Source organism: Brienomyrus brachyistius, chromosome 1 (genome assembly GCF_023856365.1).
Source record: "Brienomyrus brachyistius isolate T26 chromosome 1, BBRACH_0.4, whole genome shotgun sequence".
Taxonomy (NCBI): Eukaryota; Metazoa; Chordata; class Actinopteri; order Osteoglossiformes; family Mormyridae; genus Brienomyrus; species Brienomyrus brachyistius.
In genome coordinates, this window is record NC_064533.1 from 5,144,347 (window position 1) to 5,156,346 (window position 12,000).

The 12,000-nt window shown below is 45.7% G+C and overlaps 1 protein-coding gene across 1 annotated transcript; it reads left to right on the forward strand.

Moving 5' to 3' along the window:
- The first annotated feature begins 57 nt into the window (after positions 1-57).
- On the forward strand, positions 58-9,132 carry parvg (parvin, gamma). The gene is made up of 13 exons (XM_049007390.1): positions 58-259; positions 1,051-1,112; positions 1,407-1,471; positions 1,955-2,057; positions 2,477-2,620; positions 3,100-3,215; positions 3,573-3,628; positions 4,596-4,630; positions 4,719-4,780; positions 4,989-5,057; positions 5,732-5,833; positions 6,180-6,252; positions 8,112-9,132. The coding sequence occupies exons 2-13, from the start codon at positions 1,058-1,060 to the stop codon at positions 8,183-8,185; spliced, it is 954 nt and encodes a 317-aa protein (XP_048863347.1). The 5' UTR covers positions 58-259; positions 1,051-1,057; the 3' UTR covers positions 8,186-9,132.
- The last annotated feature ends 2,868 nt before the right edge of the window (positions 9,133-12,000 follow it).

A 12,000-nucleotide genomic window follows, 5' to 3' on the forward strand; every position in this document is an offset into this window, starting at 1 on the left:
TCTTCTGACTGTGCCTTGCATATAGCGAATGCGCAGCTTGCAAAGAGGAAGTGGTTCTCCCTCTGCTTCTGCTTCCTGTGTTTCCTAAATTACCCTGTTTGACATTTATTGGCTCATGCTTGCGAGCCACACCTTTGCATCGCGCCCATCTGCAGCCTGCATTTTCCTACCGTTTGGAATTTTTCCGTGTGCCTGATTACTTTTTTGAGGGAGTCGGCCAGTCAGTTCAGTTTCCTGCGTCCCACCTGTTTCACTAAAGGTAAGCCTGGTTTGTTCTCGTCAGATGTTGCGATTACGGAATACACATGAACACACGCAATGACAGGAAGTTGCTCCAGTGCGTTCTTCATGCCCCAGATAACGATCAATGTTTTAAATCTGAGTTACTGAGTTTTTAAGGTCTTTCTGAAAGACCCCCAGCTCCATTACAGGGGCAAATTGTTCCGAAAGGCACTGAAGGCAGTTGGAGGAAATGGTCGTTTATGAAATGTCCACATGAGGGCAGTGTTCGTGCTACAGAGGCTGTGACCGTGCTGCGTTTCCTCCTGTAATCTTTATCCGACTGGTGCTTTAAGCTGCTCAATATTTCAAACATAAAATCATGGGAAATGTGTTCAGGACAAGCTCAGCTGGAAAGTTCTCATTAGATTCCCTTGTTAAACAAGTTATTAAAGAAATATTGGGCACGTATATTAAACCCTAAGATTATGGCCTCAGCTGAAATGAAACCTTCCTGGCCCCCAGCTAGAAACCATCCCATCACCACCACCATCGTTCCTTCCTCCCCAGTTACAGGCGGCAGTTCCCAGTATGCCTTAGTTCACCTGAGTGTCTCCGGCTGCAGATATAAGGGAAACTTTAAAGCCCTTGACTTGAAATTGAACTTGATATATATGCTTAAACTATTAAATGGAATGGGATGTATTTTTGCCGCATCAGAGTTCCAGGGATTTGGAACGTTAGGGAGAGCAAGCGGCCGTGGGATTAAAAAGCAAAAAATGTTAAGATGTTCAAAGATTGTTCAAGAAAAGTTCACTTCTCGCCTGCCAGAGGTGGCATGGAGGAGTTAAGGAAGAAGCAGCTAGAAGAAGAAGACCTTGGGGTGGCACCAGGTGAGAATCCTGAATGGCTGAAACCTTTTTGAAAAGCTGCCTTCACTGTCAGTTCCTTTGTGCGCTAAACAAGCCCAATAAAACGCTCCGTGAGCCTCTTTTGTGTCCATTTGTGAAAGGATTAATTAATTAAAAGCAGGCCATACTTCCTGCAGTCCAACGCAGCCTCTAAACTCTCAGCCTGTGGCTGAAGACTGGCTCGCGGCCCCGAGCTGTTAAAACTTCACCCTAAGGATATATTGGTAAAACAGGACATTTGTTTGCTCATTCTTGTTTGTATGTGTGAATTTCTAGGTGAAAAAATAATCAAACTTCAGCCATCGTCTCTACAGAACCCTGAACTTCAGAGGCTGAAGCAGGTACGTGACCACAGTGTCTGCCTCGACCGGCTAACGTCGCATAGGTCACCGTTATCAGGAATGCCAGGGTCAGCTTATTCAGGGTAGTCAGAGCTGAATGTATTTTCCACTGTAGCAGCCCCCGGGGCGAGTAACGACGCCAGACAAAGGCAGACGTGTGAAAGAACGAGCCGGCCGCTTTCTGAATATTTAATGATGGCTGTTTCTGGTGTGAAGGAAAGGTTATCGATCTTTGCGGGGGAAGAGTGTTAAAATTTCATGAGGGGTTTTATTGGAAGGTATTGATCAAAAGGACGTGCCCCTCAGCCCAAAGGTTTACTTTGAAGGGACGGGCAATTTTGGCGATTTCGAGCGTTTTTGATGGGTCTCAGTGACAACAGCTGAGCTCTGCTGTTTGAAAGTAGCTCAGGCGTGACCCCCGTATTGCGGGATGCAGTACAGCTCCCTGAGGCCCTGGCCTCTCACTGTGGTCCTTCTGGGCAGGTGCTGGTCATCTGGATTAACACCACTCTGAAGAGGGAGCACATCATCGTTCAGAGCCTGGAGGAGGACCTGTTTGATGGGCTGGTGCTCCACCATCTCCTGGGTGAGGGACCTCAGCCACCGTCTAGCTGTGGAGGACATTTGGACTGCAATGAAATGTTCATTGTATTTATATTATTAATGATTATTTAAAGCTGATTACTCACCAGATCCAAAAGGCTGAGTGATGTTGTGAATAACCATCTCACATTATATATGCCGTTTATTAATTATGTTCAGGAGAAACATTTTTTGCAAATGAATAATTACGCAGTAGACAGGGACGGTTTGTTCTGTCTGGAGCCCCGCTCTAAATAAATAGCTAGTCAGAAGCTTGTAGCTAGCTATCCGGTGAGCATAACACGTGCCTTCAGCATCTCCTAAATAAGGAATGTGCTTAATATTGAGTGTAGTGATTGATTGTGGCCAACAGGGGGCCCCCCACTAGCACTGTCTGGATGTGTTTGTCTGTCCCTGCCCTAGAAAGATTATCAGATGCGAAGTTGACCGTGGAAGAAATCGCAGTGACGAGGACTGCCCAGATCTTGAAACTGACGGTCGTCCTGGAAGCCGTGAACCAGAAGCTGGGGATCCAGGACGAGGCGTCCTGCAAGTGGAGCGTCAAACGTGAGCGTGAACGGTCGCGGCAGCCCCCCGTAAGGGTCTGTTGGGGTGTCAGATTCTACCGAAGCCCTTCTTTTATCTGTACAGAAAGCTCAGGCTTAGGGGAGATTAGTAGAAGCTTGCGTTAGTCACGGCAAAATTATTTGCAGTATTTTATAGCCTGATGATCCCTGCTGTCCCTTTAAGAGGCTTTGACCAGCAGATCAGGCAGTGCTGTTGTCGTGGAAGTAGAGGGTTTGGGTTCCTAACATGCTGGTACCCTATTGAGGAGCAGTTGGGGCCCCATCTGGATTTCTTATGGACTGCACTAACGCCCTCTGCTGGTGAGGAAAGATGGCTCATAGTAGGGTGTAGTTCTCTAATTCCATGGCTTTCAACAAAGATTTGCTACAGACAATTTTATATTGACCTCATTGGGGCTGCTTCCTTCCTGGCGACACTGTGTGAGAGGGGATGAAGCCAACTTTCCATGTCCATGTCAGTCATCCAGGCCAAAAACCTGCTGGCAACACTGCACCTGCTCGTCGCCATGGTGAAGCGCTTCCAGCCCGAGCTGGAGCTGCCCTCGGACCTCGCAGTGGAGGTTGTCACGTTGGAGGTAGGCCCCAAATCTCACCACAAACGCAGCCCCTTAAAACGGCTTCTCCAATTAGACCCCCCCTCTCCAGTTATTCAAACCTCCCACCCAATCATGACAGCGTCCCACCTGGACTTATTACTAGTTTTCTGAATACTTTGCCTCTTTTACATTAATTTAAAGTGAAAATGTGATATATATATATATATATATATATATATATATATATATATTTCATTGTTTTGATCTTCTACATAGCTATTAGAGCATTATCGTTGCTATGCTTTTGTCGAGTAGGGCTAAATGCAGCAAGACCCACGTAATTTGTAATACACTTGGTGAGAAATCATGCTGATTTGCATTCTGCTTTTTAAACAGGTCACCAAAACAGGAATCATAACTGAGAAAGGGGTGGAGTACATCACAGAGCCAAGGTGGATTAAAAAAATAGCTCAAATGTTAATTGAGAGTCCATGTTTATGCTATGCGTGTGTTTCTGCAGGCCCCTGTAAACCGAACGTCGAGACTACATTACCAAACAGCAACAATTAGCTATAATAATGAGCGTAATGTAGACAATCACATGATAAATGGAGTGTACTGGCACTAGTTGTTTATTCCGCAGTGGGTTACGTCTTAATTAAAAATGAATTAGCAGGCAGCTGTTATGGTTTGTGGGTAGAGACTGAATCTTGTGGGCAGAGTGCTGGTGTGACGTGACCGTGCAGGGTGACATGGTGAGGATGTTGGTTGCCTTTCTGCATGGCGGAAATGTACTGAAGTGAAGGTAGATATGTCCCACTGATGATGTGGGCGGTCCTCACTACCATCCACGGTGTTCTGAGGGTCTGAGCAGAGCATCCGTTACGTTACACTGTATTACAACCAGTGAGGATAGAATACTGCATCTAGAGAAGCTGGTAACTGCTGGTGACATCTGTACGTTCCTCTGGTGTCTGAGGAAGTCCTCGACGCGCTGCTGGGATCGATGCAGATGTGTGTTACGTCCACATAAGGCTGTCTTTGAGGGTAACACCCAGAACGACAAAGCCGATGACCCTCTCCACAGCCTCCCCACTGAGCTCGGTCTGTCTCCACCTTCCTGAGGTCGACATCCAGCTACTTGGTCTCTTTGATGTTAATCGTGAGGTCTGTTGGCAGCCAGACCTCCTCTTCTCTGGGGGATCTTCAGCAAAGTCAATGAAGGATTTGGAGCTGCGTCCTGCCTCACAGTCGTGTGTGCACAGGGGGACAGCGCACTGCCCTGCACGGTGCCGGGGTTATGCTCAGGGTGGGGAGGTTGTGCTTCTCGCTCTCCAGCAGAATATCCAGCAGCCTTGAGGAGATCACAGCGTTAAATGCCGGAAAAATTGTCTATAGTAATTGCTGCATTCCTTTCAGTGCTTCCGAAGCGGACACCGAAAATAATTTAAAAGGTAAGTTAGAAGCGCTGGTTCATGGAGAAGTGCCTGGTTTTAACAGCACGTCATGACAAAGGAGCCACCCCCCCATTATGTCACGCAGAGGAAGACCCCATTGATGAACTTCTGAAGATGGAACCACAGAAAGTGGAGACAGTGAAAAAGGTACTGGAGATGTGGACCTATAATCTCCCAGCCATTGGGTTGCACAGGCCAAACGGATCACTTGGAAGGTGCCGGTCAACCCATTAGGTGACATAGGCAGCCGCCTAGGGCGCTATCTTCTGAAGGGGGGCTGACTTAGCTTGCCTAGGGCATCACAGCGGCTTTAACTGGTACTGTTCATAATGACCCCCCCCTTCACAAAATGCAGGCGATTCTCCACTTTGTCAACAAGAACATGGAACCACTAGGTCTTCAGGTGACAGAGATAGACCAGCAGGTATGTGACCACGTTGATACACACACACACACACACACACACACACACACACACGCGCATGTCAGGTAAACATATCCTTATGGGGACCGCTCATTCATTTCTATGGGAAAAATGCTAACGCTAACTATGACAACTATGACAACCTGCCTAACCATAAGTAACCAAGCAAAATACAAGAGATTTTGCATTTTTAGTTTTTTTCATTGCGGTCACAGATTTTGTATTAAACTGACGTTTCCAGGAAACTGGTCCCCATAAGGGAAAAAATGGGTATTCTTCACGTTGTTGGGACATTGTGTCCCCATAAGGTAAAGTATACCCACACGCACACACACACACATGCGCACACACACGCACACACACACACATGCGCACACACACGCACACACACACAGAAATGGCAGACAAGATCAGCAGCACACAGTCATCTCAAGAAGAAAGTCATATTTAGACTCATATAATGGTCTAGTGTGATTATTCCAAATAGCAGATGATTTCAGTTGTCAAAAGCATTGAGCTCTGCGTGGTTTTGAGTGGCACTGGTATTTTTGTTGTACTGGTCATGTACTGGTGCTGTAATGGAAGTGCACAGATCACAGATTGGGTTCTTTGCTCTTCTGAATGACACCAAGAGTGCATTCAGTAAAATATGAAGCATCTCCCCCCCCCACCAGTTTGCAGATGGGGTGATCCTTCTCCTGCTGATTGGACAGGTGGAGGGCTATTTCATACCACTCTACAGCTTCAGCCTCAGTCCCACCTCCAGTTCTGAAATGGTATGACCCAAACTTTTCCCATTGGCCGAAAGCACCAAGGCCCACCTATTAGTTCAGATTACTGATTATAGAAGTCACAGATTATAACTGTGCACATATGCTCTGCCGTATTCAGGCAAGGTAGCATTAGCATGAAGATGTAATTCTGCCCTGTCTAAAAGTACTATATGCTTGACTGATCTGTTGTATTGCATTAATGCAGATTGCAAGCAATCATTTATTCATGCAAACACAAATTCATATGAGCCCTGGACAGTAATGAAGGAGGAAATTATTAATGCAAACAGGCAAATAATGATGACTGATTGTCTGCTGCCTTTGAGTTGTAATTCATCCCCCGCCCTAGCTGCAGAACGTGACCCTCGCTCTGGACCTGCTGAACAGCCAGGGGGTGCAGGTGCGAAACGTGGACCCCAGAGGTGAGTCCGAAGCCAGTGTGCAGTGGCGGTCTGACCACACAGGTGATGATGCAGGCGGCAGACAGCTGCAGTGCGGAAACTGCGACGTTAAACTCAGGAAAAAAATGTCCGCAGATCCAAAAGGTCCACAGAGAAGCCTGAGCTACAAACAACAAACAAACAAATTTATTTTTGTATAGCGCAGTTTCACGACATTACACCGTCTCAAAGCGCTTTACAGCATCCACACCCAAAGCCCCCAGTGAATAAGCCACAGGCGACAGTGGCAAGGAAAAAGTCCTGGAAGTGGGGATTTTATTGGTACATCTACGTGAAATATAGCATATTTAACACGGAAATACTACCCATCTACTATGGAATACAGTACCAGCCAAAAGCCTGGACACGCCAAGCCGCCTACAAGGGAGAGTGATATGGAGTCGTATCACGTGACCTGGCCACCTGACCTAAACTCGGTAGGGATGGCTTGGGAGGAGTTTGACCTGAGAGTGACGGTAAAGCGGCCAATGAGAGCTCAGCACAGATGTGGGGCCTCCTTCAGGACGGCTTTATGAAGCTTCCCAGGAGGCACCTCATGAAGCTGGACTAGAGGAGACAGTGGGCTTAGCCAGTCCCAGAAGCCTTTGGGGTTATGGGCCTCATTCAATGGTGGGATCACTCTACCGAGCGAGGACCCGACCCACAGAGCTGTCTCCCCCTCCCAAGAAATAAACTGAATACCGTATATATTATTTTATAGATATTATTATAGATATCCTAAAATGTAGAGAATAAACCTTTCTCTGGGTAGGTGTGTCCGGACTTTTGACTGATATTGTACATTTTACAGAAAATATCATTATCATTGATTTTACACAAGTTTGAAAATAGGCTTTTATCCTAATATTACCAATGACCATTCGTGTCTAATTTGACATTTTGGAGACCATTTTTCCGGTCCCCACAAGGGGAAACCCAATTTAATAAAAATCTGTGTGTGTGAGGCTGGATTTGGATCCAAATTGCTTTTGGAATATATATAACAGAGAGCTGTCAAGAAACAGGATTGGCTCAGATGAATCACCTTCCTAGGGGTCAGAATCGCTGCACTCGTCTCCTCTGAAACATTTTATGAATTTACTTCCTTCTGTTGCCAAAGGGCAAAATGGGAATTCAGAATGCGGCTGAGTTCCATTTGTGTTTAGGTTGCACTTCTGCCACAAGGGCCTGGGGTTCACGGCCCCAAAAGTGAATTTGGGAGTTAAATCACGGGGAGGGAATGTGTGGCTGTTTTACTGTATGTGCCTGCAATTAATCATGTCTCTATGGTAACAATATTTTTTTAATGGTCTGACAGTAAATGGTGCTTAGTTGCGTTTACAGTTGTTTAATTATTCAGCAAAAAGCCTGATGATTTGCTTGCAAATGCTTAAGCTAATAACTGCTAATGTTTTGACCAGAACATATTTTTTCTTACATAACCTTGGAGCAACATACAAATTTAATTAGTTCAGAGCCTTGTTTTAATTACTAAATAATCACCCTGAAAGAATTAGGATTCCCACAGCTTAAAATCTAGGGATGAAACGTCCCCATTAATCACAGTAACAAATGATAGGGCAAATGTGAATTAGAGGATTTGTTTGATTAACATAACTGGAGAGGTTATCTAATGTTAAGTGTTTTTCTTATCGTTCTTAGTTGTTACGGAACAAATGTGAAAGGTCGATGTCGGGTAACTCGGGTTCTCACTGTGTCTGAAAAGTCAAGCATGACCAACACTGTGTTCAGCTTGTCTTAGGATCTCAGGTTCCTCACTGCTGCTGAAAAGTCAGTGGCTGTGACCTCGTGTGACAGGACGCCTTTCTGTTCCCTCGCAGACATCACGTCCCAGGACGTCGCCGCCACCCTGAAGATCCTTTATGCCCTCTTTAAGAAGCACAAGAGGAAATGAATTCTGTTGGAACATTCAGAAGTGATAGAGAAGTGGGTCATGTTTTGGTCTTCTGGGGTTTGTCTAACGATCGCATAACGCAGTTCCCGAGGACTCAGACAGCTTACAGAGAAATCCCTCACCCAACTCAGAACCTGACCTTCTCTGCTTGCAGATTTTCGCCATGTTTATTTACTTTTAGCTTCTGTTTGTAAACAGGGACTCCAGCACTGCGCTTTACCTGGGCTCTGCTCCAGGGTTGCTCTAAAACCGCGTTACTCACCATAGGTATTGGACTGGAATTTTCCTGGGTTCGCGTTCGTGTGGCAGCCCATTACAGACCAAACTGTGTTTCCCTGCCTCCGTTCTGCAACCCAGGGAGCGTTCTCACAGCCAGTGGCTGTAAACCCGTCATAAAGTGCATCCATTAGGCAGATTTGCGTTTGGTCACACCTACAGCCTGCAAGCACTACCGTCACAACACTTGAAAACAGATTAAGAATCAGATGGCCTAGATGATAAAACAAATTAAAACTACCCACGAGAGATGCCGACCATTTATTTCATGAAAGATATCAGTAATATTTTCCCCCCGTAACTCTGCCAATGCCCCCTTAGCTTACTCAATGGGGTACCTTTCAGCTTTGCCTGCTGGAGGTGCAATGACAGTCTTCAGGCACAGGTGGGAGCTCTTGAGACTCAGCTCTCACTAAACTTCGCTATTAGCTGCTTCAAATGGATATATATTAGACAACATCGCTCGACAGACCGGAGACGAGGGAGCGAGCATGACAACAACAAGAGGCTGCTACAGTATGACTGTAGGTCTGTGGTCTGTCGCAGTGTAAGATTTCATTATAAAATGTCTCCCTCCTACAGGGCGTAGCTGAAATACAAACATTTGTTCTCTGTTTTTTATGTAAGAGAACACTCAATTAATAAAAAATAAAACCTCAAAGTTTGAATAAGGTTTTCTTCTCTCTTTTTTGTTTAACGAACCTCTTGGTCCTTTGCATGGAATGAATGGCTTGCAGAACTGCAATTCCCATCTCGGCACCTCAGACCCCTGGAGCTGAACATCTTGGCACGTTTAATGGCTGGCAGCGGGCGGCTTAAGTTGGTAGCACTCTGCCATGCCACCTGTACACGTTGGCAAAGGGACACACGCGGCGACATACGGTGCGGTCGGAACTTTGGAGACGCCCATTATGTAGGGAGGAAGGAAGAGAGATTCTGTGGCATTATTTCCCACGAGTCTCTGCTCCGGGGGACCTGTGGAAACATGGCTGTCGGGTGTCTTTCAAACCAATCTGGTGGCTCTTCAAACGTTCCACGCAGTCATCCGATTTAAAATACACATATATCTCTCTTTTAACGACGCGCAAAGCTATTGTGTTCGTAATATTCCCAAGCACTATTATTGCCTCTCGTTACTCCATAATGAAAAAGCAAAAATCGTCGTCTTTTCGAAAGGCAACATTATAGTCTGGTTTCTCATAAAAAAAAATATTTTAAATGTATTTCAATTGTCATTGACTTGAATAACCTGACCTCAGACAAACCTCGTGCAGTTTAACCTCAGACAGAGGCACAGTGGGATGCAGCGGACACACTCTGCCCCCCCCGGAGGATTTAAAGGGTTCGATCGTCCTCAGATCATGGTCCCTCCCGCGGATTTAAAGGGTTTGATCGTCCTCAGATCAGCACCCCCTCAAGTGCGAGCCCTCAAGGATATTTCAATAACCAGGCCGCTGCCTCTCGCCTATCCGCTCGGGAGAGAACCTTCACATTTAAAGGTGAAAGGTCTGCGACCGCAGTGGTGAAAATGAGATATTAACTGACCTTTAAATAAGTGTCACCGCTCCTAATTTTAAACGTACCTTCTTCTACCTGGAGGTGAATCTGAAGCGGTACCTCGCAGGCGAGGAAAGGGCGCGCTGAGAGAACCTTTCATCCGCAGTCTAATCAGACATCTTAATTATTCCAGGCGACTTTCTACTTTTAGTAATAAAGTGTCTGCCTGTCAAAATGTAGAGCTTTACTAATGTAAGCGTCTCACGTTTATGGTAATGGCAACACAAAGAAATACACCCATTGGCTGATATTTCCCTGCTTACAAGGTGAAATGGATGGCTACTCTGAAAAATATCTTTTTGTGTCATGTTTTTATACTTTTTAGATTTTAAAGTGTACCCCCTGTTATAAAAGATGCCATGTGCTGCGACAGTTGAGTCCATGCCCCCCCCCCAGCGCCATCAACTTGCAGTTTTATCCCCTAATGCTACCAGACACACAGTTTTAAGGTAAGAACAGGCTGGAAATAGTGGCTTTAAAATGTAAGCAAATCACAGGATTTTGAAGGCCTAATTTTTAACATAAAATTTAAAAAAAGATTTATGTTATTGTAGATTATTAATAATAAAGTGCCTCTTCGTGTAAGTATACTGTTTATTAATAAAGAAAATAGAAAGTGCAGTAGTGATATTTATTTCAAGGACTTTGAAGCACCATTGGCAAAAAGGAAGTTTAAAAGCAGAGCACTGCAAGGGGAATAGGTCAGACAGAACTTAAAATGGACAAAAATGGAACTTTATTAATAAATAAGGAACTTGTGGTGCTGACAAATGGACACGCCACGTGTGGCTTATGCACACAGCACCGGGTCCTTGGCAGGTTGGTCTCTGAGTACTTAATACTGACAGGACAGAAGGACACAGGTGAGACGGTGGGGCTGAACTTAAATGCCACCTAAAAGGAGGAATCAGCACAGGACGTGACTGTAAACTGAGGCAGGGTTAGGCGAGCAGCATGTAGAATCCAGTACAGCAAACTGAACAAGAAACCGGAGGACTGAAGACAGGCACAACAAATCCAAATCTGTAAACGAAACACCAGGAGCGGATCAAAAACATGAGTACCCAAGACTGAGTGCCAGAGACTGAGTACCCGAGACTGAGTGCCAGAGACTGAGTACCCGAAACTGAGTACCAGGGACTGAGTACCCAAGACTGATTGACAGAGACTGAGTACCCAAGACTGATTGACAGAGACTGAGTACCCAAGACTGATTGCCAGAGACTGAGTACCCAAGACTGAGTGCCAGAGACTGAGTACCCAAGACTGAATGCCAGGGACTGAGTACCCAAAACTGAGTGCCCGAGACCGAGTACCCGAGACTGAATGCCAGGGACTGAGTACCCAAAACTGAGTGCCGGAGACTGAGTACCCGAGACTGAGTGCCCGAGACTGAACAAGAAGTTAGTGAGTGAACTTAAGCAGGTTCGTGAATCTGTAGGTTAACTGCAGGTGTGAAAGATTACCGAGTGAAATCATCTGGAGGCAGAGCCACGCATGCTAGCGGATGGTCACCAATCCTCATGTTTGATAATCCGTGAAGCGGGATTTGGAATGGATGCGACAGATGCAGCCAAAGGTTTCGAAAATCGATATGAAAGAGGTGGCCTGAGATTCTGAAGGGAACGCAGTGCTGTTAACATTGTTCCTTTGTTCCCATAAAATATCCATTCATATGCACATCAATTTGTCAGTGGAGACCTTTAGCTATACCCTTGAATAATGACCCGGTAATGAACAGTGATGTTTCCAGTGGGAGCGTTTCATGCACTCTTCCCCACGACACGGCTCAACTCGCTGGTGAAATAGTAATGCACTGAGTTGTCTATTTTGGGTCACTCTACCCTAGAGCCCCAGCAAACATATCTGGCTCTGAATTATGAGCTGCTCTGATGTCTAGAACTGGCAAAGGCGTTGAACTGCCAGTGGGGCTGTGGAATTTTAAATTAACTAAATGCTACTGTACCGGAGAGGGGCCTAAG